The following is an 18731-nucleotide window of genomic DNA, read 5'->3' on the forward strand; positions in this document are numbered from 1 at the left end:
TCCTAGGCTGAGGCTTGAAGGCTGGTTTTTCCCCACACAAATGATGTTTTCCATAAATCAGTTGTAGACCATAAGGGGATTTTTATCTCAGAGAGCACAAAAAATACCATACTTTTTCTTTCGCTTTCAGTTTACGTTAAACATTACGATTAGATTGGATCAGTTATCAGAAGGGATGTCACTATCCCAAAGGGAATTGTTTTTAAAAGTGCAAGCATGAAACAGCGAAAATCTTATTTGAATATTTTAATGTTTGTTTCCTCAAAATATTGCAAGTAGCTATTCCTCTGAATTCATATTGTGCACATAAACATAACATAGACCAAATCCCTATGAATATTCTAGGAATATAGTAGAATTCCCAGTAGAATTAATCTCTTATTAGTACACACACACACAAAGGGAGAAGAGAGAGAGGGAGAGGTCCCAGGCGCGTCTAATCGGATTAGGCAACTGTGGGTTAACAGGCTGCTGTCTCTCTCCGCCCTACATGGGACAGTCGTGCGCGCATACTTTCGACTGCAGCTCCACTTCTTGAACTGCCCCTAAAATTCACGCCCTCGAAACGGATAACAGGACGCGCGAAAGCAAATCTCACTTCATGGGACGTTTGCGCCTCGGATGGGGGATCACAATAACCGCTCTCCAAAGATGACTGATGGTTTGGTGATAAACTTGACGCGCAACCCGTTCAGCTAGTATGACACCACAAATCAAAGAGTTTGTGCAGTTTGGGCTCCCGTGTGAGATGTGAGTGACTTTTTTTTGTTTTGTTTTGTGTTCTTGAACTCGTAGTTGGATTCTCGTCTTGGCGACACAGGCAGTCCCATGCTTGCGCCCCGCGTGCCAGGCTGCGCTCTACCCCGAGGACAGTGCCCTAGGCTCGGGGGTTAGATGGTGCTGATCACGGACGACAGGGATGGAGGAGGCGTCCCGTCGGTCCGGGTCAAGCATCTCCGACATCAGCAGAAAGTCGGGCAGATCCACCCGACCATAACCGAGGAGCCTCCGTCCAACTCTGACGAGGACTACTTGGGCTCCTGCGAGGAGGAGGAGGACGACGGCGGAGACGAGGAGGACGGAGACGAGGAGGACGAAGATGAATTCGAGGAAGTTGACTTCGAGGGCTTGGACGATTGTCGGAGCATCTTGTCAGACGACTCCTTCTATCCACCGGATGATGTGTTCGCGGACTCGGAGCGCACTCCGTCACCGGATAGCCCGAAGCCGCTGTCTTTTTTCCAGGCGTGCTGCACCAACAACGCAGCCATCGTCCGGATGATGATCCGGCATGGTGTGAAGGAGGAGGAAGTCAAACAGACTGACAGGAATAACAAGGTAGGAAACACAAAACTTTGCACAGCCTGACACCAGTAGCTCGACGATGCTTCTAGCGCTGAAAACGCGCATGCACCGCAAAGCAAAGATATGTGACAAGGCTTTGTTGAAGTTAAAGGGATTTGCTCAAAAACTATAGGGCGCCCAACTATTTCGTGCACTGAAGTGAAACACAAATTAGGCCTTACTTGGTGCCAATGGGTTCAGCCAAGACGCATCCCATTCAGAAGCTATTGATATAATTAGGTCTGAGCCTGTTGCTCTGGATTACTTACCTATTTCCAGGCCTGGGAACAGATCTGGTCAGACCTCTAATACCTTTAACACAGGCCTCCTTCATGTGGAAGTCAGGCCTGTAGGGCTGTGGCCTGAAAGGGTTTTATATTTATTTAAAACATGTCTGAGACATGAAAATGTTTCCATAATGAATTAACACCATTATCCTCCACCATTTTATCTGCAATTTCCCCACTGTGGGACAAATAAAGTTTTTTTCTATCCACACAAACTTACAGTTCTGAGTATGCAGACACACAGACCTGTGGGTTAGTAGAACACACTATCCTCTGTATGCATGTGTATGCGCATCGCCATTTGTGGGTTAAAACCATCATTTGTCAAGACACGAGAGCACCTACGAGCACCTCGGCTGGCCTTTTGAGTGACTTAAGATGCAATTCAAAGCCATAAATTCCACATTAGTGATGGTGTTAGGTTCTGTTACATATACAGTGCGCCAGGCTGCAAAATTGCATTAGAGAGTTTGATCAATATCTAAGTCTGGACGTGGTAAAATTCTGTCACTGTAGGTCATTTTCAAAACCTTTACTCCAAAAATTCTTATTTTCACTGGAGTCAATGTATAGTATGCGTCTGTTTATAACTTGTGTATTATTTCGCTCCTAGCAAACGGCTGCAGCCCAAGGCAATGCGATAAATCCATAGAGATGAAATGCTAATCTGGAATTTGACTAACTGCAATTGAACTGTCTGACACTGAGCTCCGTACTGGACATTAATCTCACCTTTATTCCTCAGTGTGTTTTATTTATGGTAATTAGTTACCTTCCTACTAGTAAAAGCTTAGAAAGCACTTTTTTTCTCCCCCATAGTTACAGAGTAGAGGGTGGGGTTCCACCGCTTTGCATAAGCAAGTGGTTTGTGTTTTCACATTTCTGTCTCATAACACAAACTTAAATAGTTTTTACATCTTCTCATGAAATGATTTACTCTTGAAAGATAAACAGTATATTTTCTCTAAACTTTATTGATCACTCTCTTTCAAACATATAACTGATGTGCATGAACAGGAATAATAAAAAAAAAAGGAATGCGTCTGAACAACAAAATCAATTCAACTTCATGGCCAACAGTGTCAAAACGGTAATGACTTTTCATATTTAGTTTTGTGACACTGTACTCTATGGATGATCTGATCTGATCCTATGGACGTGTAAGATCCTTTTTCTCACGTTTCCACTATTTTATTGTATGAAGTGTATGAAGCGGTTTGGTGCCTTTTGTCAGCTGCTGATATGGCATGATTTGACTGTATAAACATAAACTGTTAAAGTCTTGTCTCGTTGGGTTAATAATAAACATTTGATATTTAGGATGACAAATCCGGATGGTTACGTCAGTACTTTAAAAAAAACAATGACAGAGACAAATCTGCAAGGACACCGAGCAGCAGCAACAGTTGTTCTGGCCCGTTAGGATAATGTTAGTTGGAAAAACTGAACTATATCTGAAATCATATTGGCAGTTGGCAGAGTGGTTACTGGTGCGTCACAGACACCTACTGGAGCGGAGGGTGATCAGTAGATCTACAGCTATTTTTTACATCGCAATTCCTATTTTGCTTACATCAGTTCTCCTATGAGATCATTGGGAGTGGGGGATGCATGTAACGCTTCCTGGTCCGGCAGAAAATGAAAATGATATCCTGTAGCGTGTGCTGCGCTTCAAGCAATGAAGCGTGTGCAAGTTTGAGATTAGAGAAATGAATATCCGAACAAATGTCCGTAACCAGAATTATTTCAAAACTCCGTAGTCTCTGCCCAGCTTCAATTGACATCTGCTTTTCCACAATTTTTATTTGCAGCAACAAAGTGTGAAATTCAAACAATATGCAATCACGTATTTTGTGGAATTCCTATGAGAGCATGACATACACGCTGTGCAGGACGCAGCGGGAAAGGTCAAAGGTCCTGAAGGCACTTGAATTATCTTGGCTAGCAACCCATAGATACATAGTGTTTGTCTGTGTGTGTGAAGCAGTGAGAGATGAAGAGAAAGACAGTTGTGTTTGTCCAGATAACTCGGATGTGTGCTTGTGCATTCACAATTGACTTTGCCGCACACTCTGACCTCTGGGACGTGCGCGCAGTCAGAGACACAATGCAGGTTAGGTAACACATGCGCTCGAAACACATCCCAACGCAGATGTCGAGATCCTAAAATAGGTGACAGCTTGACAAAGTGCGCGTGTAAGACAAAGAAGGGTGTTACATTGCAGACGTGCATGGACACTACGCACTCCATTTCCCCTTTCACTTATCAGCAGTTTATACAGGGGCCTGGAGGGATTTGTTAGTCTAAGGAAAGAAATACAGTATAGGCTCTGTCAAATTATATTTACGATATTTGGCAATAGGATATAGTAGTGTGGTTGACGCACAGTGCTATTGCATTTGTGTGGCAAAACTTGTTCAAATACAGATTTGTAGCATAGACACAATCTAAAAAGAGTAAGCTTAATTACTATTCTGTAGAGTTTATGGACTGTTTTTAAAAATGGACCACGATGTTCTGAAGGTTACTGTCTCCAGGCATTGCCGTCTTTTCACCTCACCTGATTCCCAGTTAGTCTAAAAAAGGGCAAAGAGGTGGGCAGAGAGGCAGCCGATGACCTGTGATGGCTCCCATCTGTCACTCCAAGCGGAATAACTTGAAGTCCCAATTAATTCATTTGAATAGGGGAGATGTGTAAAACATAATTGCTCTCTTGTAATGGATGGTAAAATGAACTCTACAGGCTGTAAACATGTTGTCTGTCCTAAATTTGGACCTTTCAGCATTTGGCTCAATGGGTACTCGCTTTTTGAGCCGGCCTCAAGTGGCCATTTAAGGAACAGCAAGTTGCAGAAAAGAGCAGGTCCTCTTTGTGACCTGTTAGCTAATAATGATGCTTCTGTTTTCTGTGGTTAGATGTCAAGCCGAAGGCGGTCCTGCATTTTATATAACTGCGGTTTTGCATTTTCAAAGTGGACGCCTGCAGCGTTATTTCTTCATTTGTTTATTTTGTGCTGAAACATTAGTGTAATCAAATCGTCAGTATGCAGTTTTGACACTGTAATTTCAGGACGTTGAGGAGGTTTACTGTAAACCCGTGTTTCGTCTCAACTCAGCCGTAGAGCGACGGTAAAACTTTACTTTAAAGTTGAAATTTACCTGGAATCATGATGTGAATATTTTAAGCCCAGCAGTCACTGATGTAAACAGACAGGAGCCTATCTTCCAGCCCTCAGAATACAGGGTGAGGCAGTTCATGTTTTCACTAAACACAGCCTGTGTTGACAAGACACTTTACGGCCACGGACACGTATGCGCGTTTCATTCTCCTGGTATATTATTACAGCATAGTAATTATCGCTGTCACAGTCCATATAGTCTCATTGTTGCAGCTTGAATGACTGATGTAGTGGATGGGTGAATACCGATGTAAAAGTTAGTTGGAAACCATAAGAGATCAGGTTTATCTCCTCTGAGTGCTGACTTTTTGTGTGGTAATACCGTGTGTCAAATTAGTTTATCACTGTCCTGGGGCACATTTCACCCTGTTTAGGACAGTGTGGTTCCCTCAAAGCCATTTGGATAAGTCACATGAAAGCTCAATAAAAACACGTACACACACACACACAAATAGAGAGAGAGAGAGAATCCAATCAGCTTAAATCAGGCCACAAGCCTGGCTGCAACCTCTCCCTCTCTCACACACACACACACACACACACACACACACACACACACACACACACCCTCCTTTCAGAGCACAATCAAATTTTCCAGATAGGTTGGGGATCAGATGACCGACCGACCAGGACAGATACAGTACGCTCCAGCCGTGCCTGCAGAGCCCGCCCACAGAGTCGACCGCAGTGCGTCCCGACGAACGCACCGAGCAGCTGACCAACGCGCTGATCATCGACCAACAGGCCGGCAGGCAGATAGACCAAATGAGTCACGGCCAGATAGAGACAGAAGTCCGGAGCTGCAGAAGCTAGCGAGCATGAGGCCGCTAGCAAGTACGGACGAGTGGAAAAATCAAAGCGACAGTCATACGCATCGGATTTGATACAGCCATGTGAACGTACGGCTGCAGACAGAGAGACTTTTAACAGGGAGGATATTGACCCAAACGCGGCCTTGCAGTCTGCATCCATTGTGCCTATGGCGTGTGTGACTGAGGGCGATCTAGACCACATGTGTGTGCTCGGCTGCACGTGCAAGTTCCTCTTAAGACAATTTATATATATAAAAAAAAAAAGAGGTGACATCAAGTTCCTATTTTGGAATCAAACAGGAAGTTAGAATGGTTTGCTGAAGAGGAAGGTAACTGAAAAAGCGTGGGCCTCTTAGTTCCTCTAAAGTGAACAGCCAGCAGACTGTGGCGGTTGTTAAGCATGTTCCATGTTTATTTCGGTTGCAGTGCTATCCTGTTCGGTTTTATCTAGTGAAAGTTGCGAAGTTTTCCACTAGAAGCTGATCACAGGGTGAAACTGTTGACATTATTAATAAAGCTGCTGGAACGGCACTAATATCTGAGCAGGTCCATCCATTATATAATACAATATTGAACAAAAGCTAACTTGATTATTGTTTACAGTCTTCTTACAGTATCCATGATACAGATCCTCACTCCTTTTACCAGCTAACGCTCAACTGAAGATGCCACAGTGCCAGCGCAAACTAGTTTTACATATGGTGGGGGCCTGTACTTACTGTGCTTCTAGGAATTCGAAGGGTTACACTGGGAGCCAGTTTGTAGAGCGTTCCCACATTAACTGTAGTTACGTCTCTCCCTCCCTCCCCTTTACACCCCCCCTCTCTCTGTCTTTCTGACTGATAAGGCTTAGCCCTTCTATTCCTAGCTCTGGATCTTCTCCAGATTACTTCGAGAGTATTCATGTGTGCCTTTGTTTGCCTGTGTGTGTGTGTGTGTGTGTGTGTGTGTGTGTGTGTGTACGGGCTAATAATGAGACCAGTGTGTTTGTGATCAACAAAACCCAGTAACCTTGGTATTTTAAGTTCAACCTTAAGTTAAACTGAAAATAAAAACAACAGCCACTTTCTGCGTGTACACAGACTCCTGCGTATAATGCTGAACTGTATTCCATCGTGTGACCTTACACTGTAAACTTGGAATAAAATAGTTTTTACCTCCTCTCATGTTATGTGACAATGTGATTCATTATTAATAGACAAACAGTATGTCTTCTCTAAACTTTGTTTGATCACTCTCTTCCAAACATGTAACTGATGTGCATAAATAGAAATAAAAAAAAAGGAATGTGTCTGAACGTGAATCAGACTTTATGGCCGACAGTGTATTTGGTGGAAACTGTAATGACTTTTCATATTTAGTGTCGATGATCTAATCTGATCCTATCTACATGGAAGATTGTTTCGCTCACGTTTCCACTGTTATATTCAAATCTGTGAACCAGTTCGGGGCATTTTGTCAGCTGCTGGTGTGATATGTTTTGACTGTATAAGCATTTACCACAGTCAAAGTCTTGTCTCGCTGGGTTAACAATAAACGTTTGATATTTAGGATGGCAAATCTGGATGGTTACGTCAGTACTTTAACAAACCAATGACGGAGACAAATCTGCAAGGACACAGAGCAGCAGCAACAGTTGTTCTGGCCCGTTAGGATAGTGTTAGTTGGAAAAACTGTACTATATCTGAACCGTATTGGCAGTTGGCAGAGCGGCTACTGGTGCGTCACAGACACCTACCGGAGTGGAGGGTGATCAGTAGATCTACATCTAGGTGTCACATCGCAATTCCTGTTTTGCTTTCATCCGTTCTCCTATGAGATCATGCAAGGTGATGCATTCAACGCTGTAAAAATTCACCGTGGTTGTGCAATCCAGTGCAACGTAGCAGGACAGACTGCACTTAGGAAGGACATAACGTCTACGTCCATCAGCAGTTTTCATCTTCATTTAGCCTAGATACAAAACACATAATCCCTCCTGAAAACTATCGGTGTGGTTTTCTCTCACGATCCACATGTTAATTCCTTGCAAGTACATTTAGAGATTATTTAAGGATTCTTGATCTGCCTGGTTGTGCTCATATTTTCACCTCATTAGCTTCTGAATTCGTAATTAAGTATTTTGTAGCACATCATTTTTTTTTTCTGCTTCTCTCCGATTCCTCATTCTCTGCCGTTGCCAGCAGCCACTTCACTTGTAAAAATCAAAGAGCCGCAACACATTTTCCTGTGTCTATCTAATGCCAGCAGTGTGCTGAGCAGCAATCATCTGGCAAAAAAAAGGTAGGAAAAAAAAAACATTAAATGCTCGTGTGTGTTTATGCATGAGCGTGAGAAGGGTTTCGCCGGGAAAAGACGGGACGCAGTCAGACGGCCGATACAGCTCCAGACGTGCTGCGGGGCATGCTGTTAAAGTGCATCACTGCAAGGCTGGAGGGCTGCCAAGAATGCGCGTGCGCGTGCGCGCATGTGTTTGTGAGAAAGTGTGCGAGAGACATAGACAAGGTCTGCATGGGAGTGTGTCCAAGCAGAAAGATCTATCTGAAGCCGCGCCAGTGTAAGTGAACTTCTGGCAGGCCACGGTTGCGCCACTGAACCTTTGTTCACCTTTTCGCTAGGAGATGATAACATTAGTGTGACTGTGGGTCCTGCTGTCTGACCGCCTGACTCGGTTTAGTTTGCAGTTCTGTGCAAGACACGTACGCCGATCAGCCACAACACTGAAGCCACCACTTGTGCCACAAAAAAAAAAAAAAAACAGCTGGGGGTGAATTTTAGGGTTCTGCTGGTTGCTGGACGGGGCCTCCATGGGTCATACTCACTGTCCCACTGCCTTGTATAGTGAGTATATCATCCCCATGGGGCAGGTATCTACTGTGTGGGGGTTCCATTGGGGTGGTGTGCTTGATCTGCAACAACTGTTGCGTGGTATGTCTCGGTAACACCCACAAAAATAACAGGGGCAAAGTTTTTCTACTTGATGCGCCGTGTTGTTTATGTGCAAAGCATGCCTGTTACAGTAGAAAGTTCAATCTTGTCTCATCAGACCATAACATCGTTTCCTCGTGCTCACATTTCTGGAGGACAGGCTCGGATGTGTTTTCAGTCGGAAAGGGCTTGCGTCTTGCCACCCTGCCCTTTAGTCCAGACAGGCGAAGGATAGAGAAACAGTCGTGACATGCAGGGAGCGACGACGACTTGACAAAAAGAGCTGCAGCTCCTTTCATGTTGTTGTCAACCTCCCTGACAGCCTCCCTGAGTTTTCCCCTTTTTTTCCCCTCATCCATTTTGGCGGGACTCCTGTTCTTGACAGCGTCATCGGTGTGTCATATTTCCTCCACTTGCTGATGCTTGCCTTCACCGTGTTTAATGTGATATGTAATACGCACACCCAGTTATAGGTTTTTCAAATTTTTTGCTTCCTTTTTTTAAAATACCGCTTGTCGCATTGGACTTTCAGCGGCACTGCAAAGGTTGTGATTTGTAAAATAAAGGTACAACCTTGTTTAACATTTCAAAAACCATCTCATTTAGCGGTGTGTGTCAACCTTTCACATCCACTGTATATCAAAGATATTGAAACATTCTGCAGCTTAACAGATCTTTGAATAGTTAACCACTAAACTATGCGTTTTGGTTTAGTGTCTTATATTTTAGTTCGGCCTTACATTTACCAGCCTTCGCCTTTATTTATATTAGTATTAGAGGGGCAGTTCTTTTGATCACATGCCGTTTCAGTAGAATCATTTAGAGGAGTAACACAGTGTGCTCGGAAAACAAGACTAGGAGGTGCAAAAAAAAAAAATAAAAAATCAGGTAGATTTTCATGAGTGCTCTCCCGAAGAGAACATTGTGTTACAGAAGCGAGCTCGTGAATCAAGTCTACTTGAGGAATATTAAATGTGGAACACATTCTGACAACTAACCCAAACATTGTAATACTTTACTACTGCTGGAAGATTTCAGACTTCAGGACACGGATTCGATGTTCCTGAGGTTCTGAATATGCACAAAGAATTGTAATGCTTTATTTGAGTCGAGTCAGTACGCTTTTCAGTCGGAGGCGATAGTTGATATGTGCACCAGTGTGGCCTGATCACCAAGATAATCAAGTTATGCGTTGTTTCATTTTGGGATATTTGGTCAAATCTCCCGCGCTGCGTTGATTCGCACTCATTCTAATCCGAGCGGGAAATCGTGTTGAAACATATCCCTGAATCACGCAGCATCCACAGATTACATACAAATGTGTCTTGCAGCCGATGCGTTCACTGCCTCTGTGTGTTTGGGAGTGGCTCTGACTGGATGACTCCTTCCAGCTTTACCTGGAAGCTTCCATCTAAAGTCCCAGTAGGGTCCGCCGGCTTGCAGATTAATAGCCCTTTATGAACAACATGTTGTTTGCCTTTGACTTAAGAGAATAGTGGTTATTATTCAGGATTGTGATCTTGCATAAAGGGAAAAGTATTTTCCACACTTAAAAGTCATATAGAAATATTGACGTTAATGTTTTATTAATTTAAAAAAATTGTGTTTCTAAGATGTAATAAATGGTTTTATATCATCAGACTGATCGCATGCATCCACTTCACATAACTCCAGCTATTTACGTACATTTACCCGGTAGCTTGTGGGTATGCTAGCTGCTAATCCATGTAGCTTCCTGATAGAAATATTTATATATGCAGTATAAAGACGGCGCCTAGCGTACGATGTCTCCGTCGAGAACTCTGTGTTCCAAATTTCTACTCGCTCCGGTGGTTAACGTGTTTGTCTTGGCCGATGAAGTGAGCGCCTTCCGGAAAGTACACAACTTTTTACAGGAGTTTTCCAGGCTGGCACTCTCCCAAAGCCTCATAAATTCACACACACTGACTAACATTTACACGTTTGTCCACGCGTGTATAAAAGGCTGCCTATTCGGGCTCAAATACACGTCCACGCAAGTGTACACAACGGGACGACAGCTTGTTTTTTCCACCGAGTCCAAGGTCTCTCAATGAAAACAGAACAGATGTCATGTTTAATCAACTTTATAAGTTTTTCGAAGATGCGCAGAGGTCCCCTGGAGTTGTTTGTTTTTTACTGACACAGCCTTGAATGCAATTTTCTTCCTATTCTTCACCTCACTGTCAGCACTTTACTGCTGTTTCTTTTACCTTAACATTTATTTATTTTTATTTTTTTGCTGATTCTCTCGTTTTCCCTCATGTCTTGTCACCTTCCCATTTACTTATTTATTTATTTTGCCTCAGACAGGGCTGCTGGTCGCATGTTACCAAGGTTACGTGGACGTCGTCATAGCGCTGTCCCAGTGTCCCTATCTGGATGTCAACTGGCAGGACAGCGAGGGAAACACCGCTCTCATAACTGCTGCACAAGCAGGTACAGTACACAAACTGACAGTTTCACATGCCAGATAGACTCAGCTACACACAGCACACACACACATACACACAGACGCCGACAGGCTGCTTCTTGTGCTGTTGGACACAAGCGCGCACAAACATACACATGCAGGCATTTTGGCACGAGCGCTGATGCAGATGAACACACAGACGAGCATACAGCCTGCGCCAGCTCTACTCAACAACAAACAGAAGCGATGAGTGTCCGGCCGTATGCACGTGGATCCTTTACATCCAAAACACTGTGGACAATCACGAAAGCCTGTCTGGCAAATCAAGTCATTTCAATGCAGCATTGTTTTGGACTGTATGTTCTGCCTTGTGTCCTGCGCGCTAATTAAGATGTCACGTCTCCCTCTGTTGTTTCAGGCCACATAACGATCACCAACTATCTCTTGAACTACTACATCGGGCTGGACGTAGAGAGAAGGAACTGTCACGGCTTCACCGCCCTGATGAAAGCTGCCATGCAGGGCAGGGTGGACTGCGTGCGCTCGCTCATGATGGCAGGTGAGGAGAGCTTTATTTACGTGGCACCTGTCAAAGGGAAGTCACAAACTGCTTGACAGTGAAGACAGACGGTTAGGACGAATGCCACCTCTGAAAAATAAGTTTCAAGAAGAGATTTAAAAGGGGACAAGGCGGAGAGTTTCGTAGCCGAGGGATCAGCAAAGAATCGCCAGGGAGTCTTAAAAAGGCAAAAATTTGATAATCCCAATTTAAGGCCTTAAAAAGTCTTAAATTAAAAAAAAGTTAAGTCTTAAATCCATACGTCCTTCCGTGTAGTTCTTTATGAAATATAACTATTATGAGACCCAGAAGTGGAACTACATATATAACAAGGTTTGCACTGGCCAATTTTATTAAAAGGCATCTCATCTCAAACATCTCAAACATCTCAAAAATCTCCAGGCCATTTGTCCGCTATAAATTTTGTTAATTTGGAAGTAATTCCATATATTTATCCATATATTTAAATTCCACTTGTTTAAACCTGCAGAAACCCTGGTCACTTTTATTGACTGGTTGAGATTCTGAACTTGGGAAAGGATCTCAGGAAGAGATCAGTCTCACAGGAACATAGCAAATAAGAGACGAAGGGAAAGATCTTGGCTATTTAAGGATAAAACTCACAGGTAAACAGTGAAGGGCAGCATGGTGTAATGTGATTGGGGCAGATTATCACCAAATTTTCAGAAGTCTGGTGCACAGATGGACAAACTGATTAAATAAAGAACATTTAAAAACATTTTTATCATGACTATTAAACTTATGGAAAGGTTTGACAGAAACATCATTGTCAGGATTTCATTTTAATCTTAATATTTGCAGTGTTAAGCAATACAGTTATTTTAGTAGTCAATTTATTTATTTATTTTTTTTTTTTGGGCTTTTCGCAGATAGATCAGTAGAGAGAGCGAGGGACAGGAAGTTGTGGGTGACAGGGAGGGGATCACATGCAGGAAATGGAAAAAGCTAAACTCGTATCTGTGGACTGTTGCCTTATTATTCATGCCCTGCTCAGCCATGGCAGCTATAAGGATGCCGCTCAGTGGAACGTTTTAACGTAACACACATTTCTGTTACTTTACTCCTGGGGAGTGTGGCTTTAACATGAGTTGCCCTGAGCTCACACAGAGACAGACAGGAGACAGCTGTCACAAAACTCTGCATAACTCTTCCTGTCCTCCTGTATTTGTTGTTAACTAAACGTTTCCTTTCAACCCTGTGTCCACCAGGAGCTGCGCTCAATGCGAAGGACTTCGGCCGCCACCTGACTGCCAGGGAGTGGGCCTTGTTCACGGGCCGATATGAAACTGCTTGGGTGATGACACGCCTTATGGAACGGCCGTCTCCACACCAGTACCATGAAAGGTTCAGGTAAAACTACTAAACAGCTACCATGTCTGTCTTTAAAGAGTGGTGCTTCTTGTAGTATTTTCTGTAAGGAGCTAAGGGAAGTAGTCAGAGGAAGGGAGGCGGATTTACATCTTGATAGCGAGACTCACGCTTAAAACATGCTGTGCGGTTTGCACTCCAATTATGACTTTACATGGCGTACGACCAAATTACGAAAAGCTAGGATGTATCTTTTGCCTTGAGGCAATAAGTTCCTTTACAAGCATTCTCTTCTCTACCTGGGCAACTCCACAAAGCAGCCTCTTGAGGAGCTGTCTGGTGAAAATCGCCTGTTCCTGCCAGCTGGCACCGTAGAAAATAAATACTATTGACTAGCTCTCTAGCTGCTATGTACAAATCATCTCATCCCCTGTGTCTTCAGGCAGAATTGCACTTTCTCATGGGGATTTAGACGTGCAAGAAATTTTTAATAAGAGAAGGTTATTTAGTAATAAAGAGCAATAATCAAGGTTTAGGTGTTGGTGGCGGCAGTGTATAGGCAGATGTAGACATGGACAACGATGAGGTGGAAATGAGTGCATGTAGAAAATGATGGATGTGACGAGGCAGCTATGTGTCCTTCACCAGAAAGAACAGCAACGCACAATATTTCAGGCGTTAAACAACTCCGAAGCAAGAGATCAAATTAGTCTGGGGACAAGCTATCACTACTGATTCTGGAGACTAAGCCCTTTAAGCGTTTGTATTAGTAGTTTCATATCAAACTCTCTCTCCCAGTCTGGAGTGGCCACCACTAGCATCCCTAGTGGCCAAATCCCAGGAGCCCCGAGGCTGTCTGAAGCGCCTGTCAGACACCGTGCGGTCCGTCTTCAACATTGCAAATGTCACCAACCCCGAGGACCAAGGCGTTATCGACCACATGGTTTCCATTACAACCGCCATGAGGAGCCCTTTCATCGCCGTGGCGTGTCACACGGTGAGTGATTAAGCCCGAACACATGCTCGTTCCGAATTATCCATTTCCCCTTCATTTATCAGCATTAAGCAGGCCGTGGATCCTCATGCCCTTCATTTACTCTCTCATGACAGCAAGCATTTTTCAGTCATAAGCCAAGATAGCGCGAGGCAATGGCTAGAGCTAGTCCATGCGATAAGGAAGCATTTTTAAGGTGAACGGAGCCTTTGAAGTTGCCCTGCTCTGCAGTATTTCTCATGTTGTGTGCATATCACCAAGTAGCTGGAGAGCTCACTTCCTTATCTTCAGATGGAGCCCGACATTGTTGTGCAGCACGGAGAGCGCCTCCCACAGACTTCAAATTTGCATCGCTGAGCAAATTACCTCAATTTACCTTAATTCTACGGCATGATAATATTGTGGTAATAACACTTTAGAGGATAAATGTGCCACTAATTAATCTTTTATGATATCAGCAGATTCTCTGTATTTTCTTGGGATTAGTTCATAACAATTAAAGGATATAATTAACGGCAGCCTTATCCGATAAGCAGGTTACTCATGCAAGATTAACAGCGCTGCAGAAGTGAAAACAGAGATTGAGCCCTGCTCCTTGTTGAAGAAAAAATATATATACTGTACACTCAATAGAAACAAATGTATGCTGACTTAAGAGTCCAGCACTAAAATCCCCTTTATGACTCTTAATGCTGCAGTTTACGTTGAAATAGTGTCAGAATAGTGGTAATTCAATATTAAAACTACTGACAGAAGAAGTGGATAACTTTCGCCATCTTCTGACAATATGTTGTGCTGAGAAACTTTTGGACCTGGCGTTCATGTGGACGGTTTGAACTTTTAACCAGTAATACCAATCAGACACTGCTGGCTTTGTTTCAGGTGTGCCCTGACAGTCCTCCAAGTGTGGGCAAGCGGTGCTATGCGGTCCCCGAGATCATCCGCCAGCAGCGCGCCAAGGAGCTCCGCACCATCAACCCCGACCGGGTGGACGGCCATCTCAAACTCTTCCAGAACTCTCGGGTCACGCTGGTGCCCAAGATCTCAGCGGACCGCCGAGCCAGCCTTCAGGCCCAGAGCCTGGTGCCTCGACACAGGAGCTCCAGCCTGGGCATCGTGGCTTACAACGAAGCCATGGAGTTGCGGAGAACCAGCCTGCTGCCCGTCCACATGGTGCTGCGGAGGAGCAGCGTCAGGCCGGGCTTCAGCATCCCCAAAGTGAGGGTGTCCAAAGCCCCCCCGTCCACCTACGAACCGGAAAAGGTCCGGAAGAAGAGCAGCACCAAAGATGGAGGGCACCTCCTGCAGATCCCGAAGTGGAGGTACAAAGAGCTAAAAGAGGAGAGGAAGAAGGCAGAGGAAGCTGAGAGGAGGAGGGTAGAGGCTGCGACCAAGAAGCGCATTGCTACCGGGAAAAGGAAATAATATCATTACCTCAGAAGCTTTACACTAACCCCCATTACAAAACAACAAATGCTGGAGAAGCCACGACATGGGTTGACTGTTTTCCCCCGATACATGGCTCAAGGTGAGCGCAGACTTAACAACGGTGTCCCAGGGAACTGAAGGTTGCTTTCATCTGCTCAAGTTTTGCAAAAGGGGGGGTGCAGAGTGGCCTCTTAAAAATGAGTCCTTTGTGATGTCAAACATCGAATACCCAGGGGATTTGATACTTGAAATGTTTTTAGCTAATTTATTTTTAATATTTATTGCTTTTTAATAGATGGCCGGGTCTATATTTTGTTACGCTTGGGGAACTCATTACGGTGAGGGGTGTATGTAGCGCATTGGAGCAGAAGACATTTAATAACACACATTCTTTCCAGCAGAGCAGCAGAGTTGTGTCTATCTTTCTGCCTAAAAAAAAAAGAAAAAAGAAAAAAAAAACGTTTTGAAGCAATTTAAAACATTTTATGGAATAAAAAATTTAGTGAAGAATACTAATGTTGCCTGAGCAGTCTAAATGCAGGTCTTGTAGAGAATATTTATTGGCAATATTTTTTAGATGCTTTTTGTTTTGTTTTAAATTGACACACCCTGAATGTATTTTGCATAATATATATATATTTTATATTAGAGATTTTAATGCTTTTGAAGAAAAACTTCTTTTTTTTAATTAAAGATTTTCCACTCACTGATATCTATACAAGGTTTTCTAGTTTTAACCGTTTGAGGCCAAGTCTGAAATGGATCTTACACTTTAATTTTTTTCCCAAATGTTTGCAGTCCAATACCACAGTGACACTGAGACCACGCAACGACTGGAATGTGTGAGTTTAGTGTACACAGGGTACGGATGTTGTGAATGAAATAAACACTTCTGCTAACGGTGATTTTGAACGTGACTAAGCCTCATTTTAACTTCCATCGAATGTCATTTACAATGATAATGTTGGATATAACGTATGGAGCCTCAGATAAAAAAAAAAAGAAAGTGATCTCATTATTGAGCAGAAGGTCAGTTTCCGGTTGGAGCGCTGAAATGGTGAAAATAATGGGGAGGAAAAAGGAGAACCGCGATTCAAACACACAGAGCCATGGGGACAGCAGTGATATAACATTGTCGGGAACTTCGAGAGCACAATTTCACGGTCCTAACTCCTCATGGCGATTGCAGCTTAAGTGCTATCCAAGAGTGTGCGTCTAATATACATGGTGATGAGTTGCTAAGGGGTTACAAGGGCACACTGCGCAGCCAAATCGTTTATTCAAATAAACTTCATTGACTTTAGAGTGGCATTCTGCTTAGACACTGCCCAGAGGAAATCATCTGAACACGATAAAAGATGAGCCAATTGCACATGTACTTAGGAAAGTCTTAAGTGGCTGCAGCCGGATTAACATATTTAGCATTAACATAAGAAAATGTTTCAGAAAAGGCTGGGAGTGCAGTATCAGGGCCAACAATGGCCGCTGTGTGCAGGGAAGTTAGGGGGCTTCCGAGGTTTACAGACTGAGTAAAAAACTTGCAGTGGACTGGATGTGTTAGTCTTCTGTCATTCACTTAGGTTGCTCTGTTAAATTATGAAAGATTTCTTTTCAATGTAAAATGAAGTTCAGGTCAGTTTAGATGCGTTACTTGTTGCTCTGACAGCTTCACTCTCACTGAATGCCGTGTGTGTGTGTGTGTGTGTGTGTGTCCGGGGGGAGAAACAAAAAACTGTCAAACCTGAATGCATCAGATAATATTTAGGTCATGCTAGTAGCTCAAACAGCTGTTGGCACAGATTGAACCTGAGATTATGAAGCGCCACAGGCTTGGTCAACAAATCCCTCCTCCCGCCCTTCACCCGGACCCACCGTGACCCGAATCCATCTCACATGGAAATTCAGAAGTGGCAAAATAAGCAGGGCGCCACGATAGAAGTTATGTCATGACGCGATGCTGCAGGATGAGATTTAGACAGAGTGACCTGATTCCAGGCCAGCGCTGCCTGAACGCTTCTGTCAAACCTGTGAATTTAAAACTGGAATTCTGGGCCGACGCCCTCTGTCGGTTGGTTTTGGTATTGCGCACAAACTTTCTGCAGAGTTTGTAGCGTATGTAGGTTTAACAATAAAGACATTTTTGCTTCATTGGCTGGGGACATTTTTGAGGCAGTTAGTAAAATATCATGTGCATGTCAACATATTTTTCATATGTGAGGACCTCATTCTTTCTCTAAGAAGCTTATTATTCATTAAGTACTAAAATGTGCTCTGTCTGGGTTTTTGCATGCGCGTGTGTGTTTACATAAAAAAAATATGACTTGGTCCTGATTTTGTCGCTGTACAATTCATTTGTTGTTGTGTGCAATTACATGTATTTAAATATATAAATATAAAATCTAGATTGTAGGAGACTCAATAATTTAGTTCTTATGTGGCAAATTTAATTGAGGCCTGCTAAAAAAAACATTATCCTCATGGTCACATTTCATTTCTCCAGGTATGAGAACTATATACATATATAATCCGAGTCTAAAAAGATACTGTGCTGCAATCAATCCTGAAGTAGGTCCTTCCTAATGAATTCCGTTTTGAAAAGTATAAATAAATGATAATTTTGCACCATTAAATAAGTATCAGAAATATATACAATGTGTGAACTAGTAATGAACTTAGCGGCGGCGGTGGTGGTGGAGGCACTCTTAGTGATAAAATATGGGGAAAACTTGGCAGGGAGTAGCTCTTTTATGCAAAAGAAAATCTTCTCTGAGGAGAACTACTGCACTGTACTTCCAGAAACGGTAGTGAAAGTGGGTTAGTTTTTGCGCAAGAATCCTGTCAGTGCATTAGTGAGGGATACCACTCAAGGGTAAGGCTTTTCAACAGAAGACAAATGAGAGCGGGAGGGTCAAAGTTCGTTTTTAGTCCAAATTGAGTCCAAATGTCACAATGATTTGGTCATTTCAGCCCTGCTGTCTTATCAGGACGACCGTGAGCAGCTCCAAAACAGGTCTTGACCTAAGTGACTGAATCATTTCCACCCGCTGCTGCCAGATGACTGAGTAAACTGTAGCACTGGTGGAAGGTTTTATCGGGGCGGCGCGGTCACAGAAACGACCAGCCTCAACTAGATGAAGCCAGTTTCAGCGTTCCCGAGGACAACATGGACCAGCTGGATGTTATAAAGCCCCTCTGAACAAGTGACTTGGTGCTCAGGCTAATGTGCCCTAAGCTGTAACCTTGCATCCAGGTTATACACTTTTATGGTGTTTGAAGGAAAGCTAAAAGCTTATCTCAGACTGACATAGGCTTATCACATGCAGACAAACAAAATAAGAGAAGCCATTTTGGGATACCCTCCCACAATAGTCCCCCACATAGAGGTTGGTGCCGGTGGAAGTCCAAGGGGACAGCTCAAGCACGGCTGTCTCTCTGCACT

General features: G+C 43.5%; 1 protein-coding gene across 2 annotated transcripts; it reads left to right on the forward strand.

Moving 5' to 3' along the window:
• The first annotated feature begins 274 nt into the window (after nucleotides 1–274).
• ankrd33ba (ankyrin repeat domain 33ba) lies at nucleotides 275–16197 on the forward strand. 2 transcript variants are annotated; one of them, XM_047568726.1, is made up of 7 exons: nucleotides 275–698; nucleotides 796–1338; nucleotides 10879–11008; nucleotides 11401–11541; nucleotides 12771–12912; nucleotides 13669–13867; nucleotides 14747–16197. In XM_047568726.1, exons 2-7 carry the CDS (start codon nucleotides 895–897, stop codon nucleotides 15287–15289), a joined length of 1599 nt encoding a protein of 532 aa, XP_047424682.1. In that variant the 5' UTR covers nucleotides 275–698; nucleotides 796–894; the 3' UTR covers nucleotides 15290–16197. The 2 variants fall into 2 exon arrangements, with proteins under 2 accessions (XP_047424682.1, XP_047424681.1); XM_047568725.1 differs by having other exon boundaries at nucleotides 275–1338.
• Nucleotides 16198–18731: the final 2534 nt, after the last annotated feature.

Source organism: Mugil cephalus, chromosome 18 (assembly GCF_022458985.1).
Source record: "Mugil cephalus isolate CIBA_MC_2020 chromosome 18, CIBA_Mcephalus_1.1, whole genome shotgun sequence".
Lineage (NCBI taxonomy): Eukaryota > Metazoa > Chordata > Actinopteri > Mugiliformes > Mugilidae > Mugil > Mugil cephalus.

Excerpts from the sequence above, each read along its gene's own strand:
- ankrd33ba (XM_047568725.1), top strand. The coding sequence starts at position 895 with ATGGTGCTGATCACGGACGACAGGGATGGAGGAGGCGTCCCGTCGGTC. Across the intron at positions 11,009-11,400 it reads CATAACTGCTGCACAAGCAG|GCCACATAACGATCACCAAC; the intron begins GTACAGTACACA and ends CTGTTGTTTCAG. Across the intron at positions 11,542-12,770 it reads GCGCTCGCTCATGATGGCAG|GAGCTGCGCTCAATGCGAAG; the intron begins GTGAGGAGAGCT and ends TGTGTCCACCAG.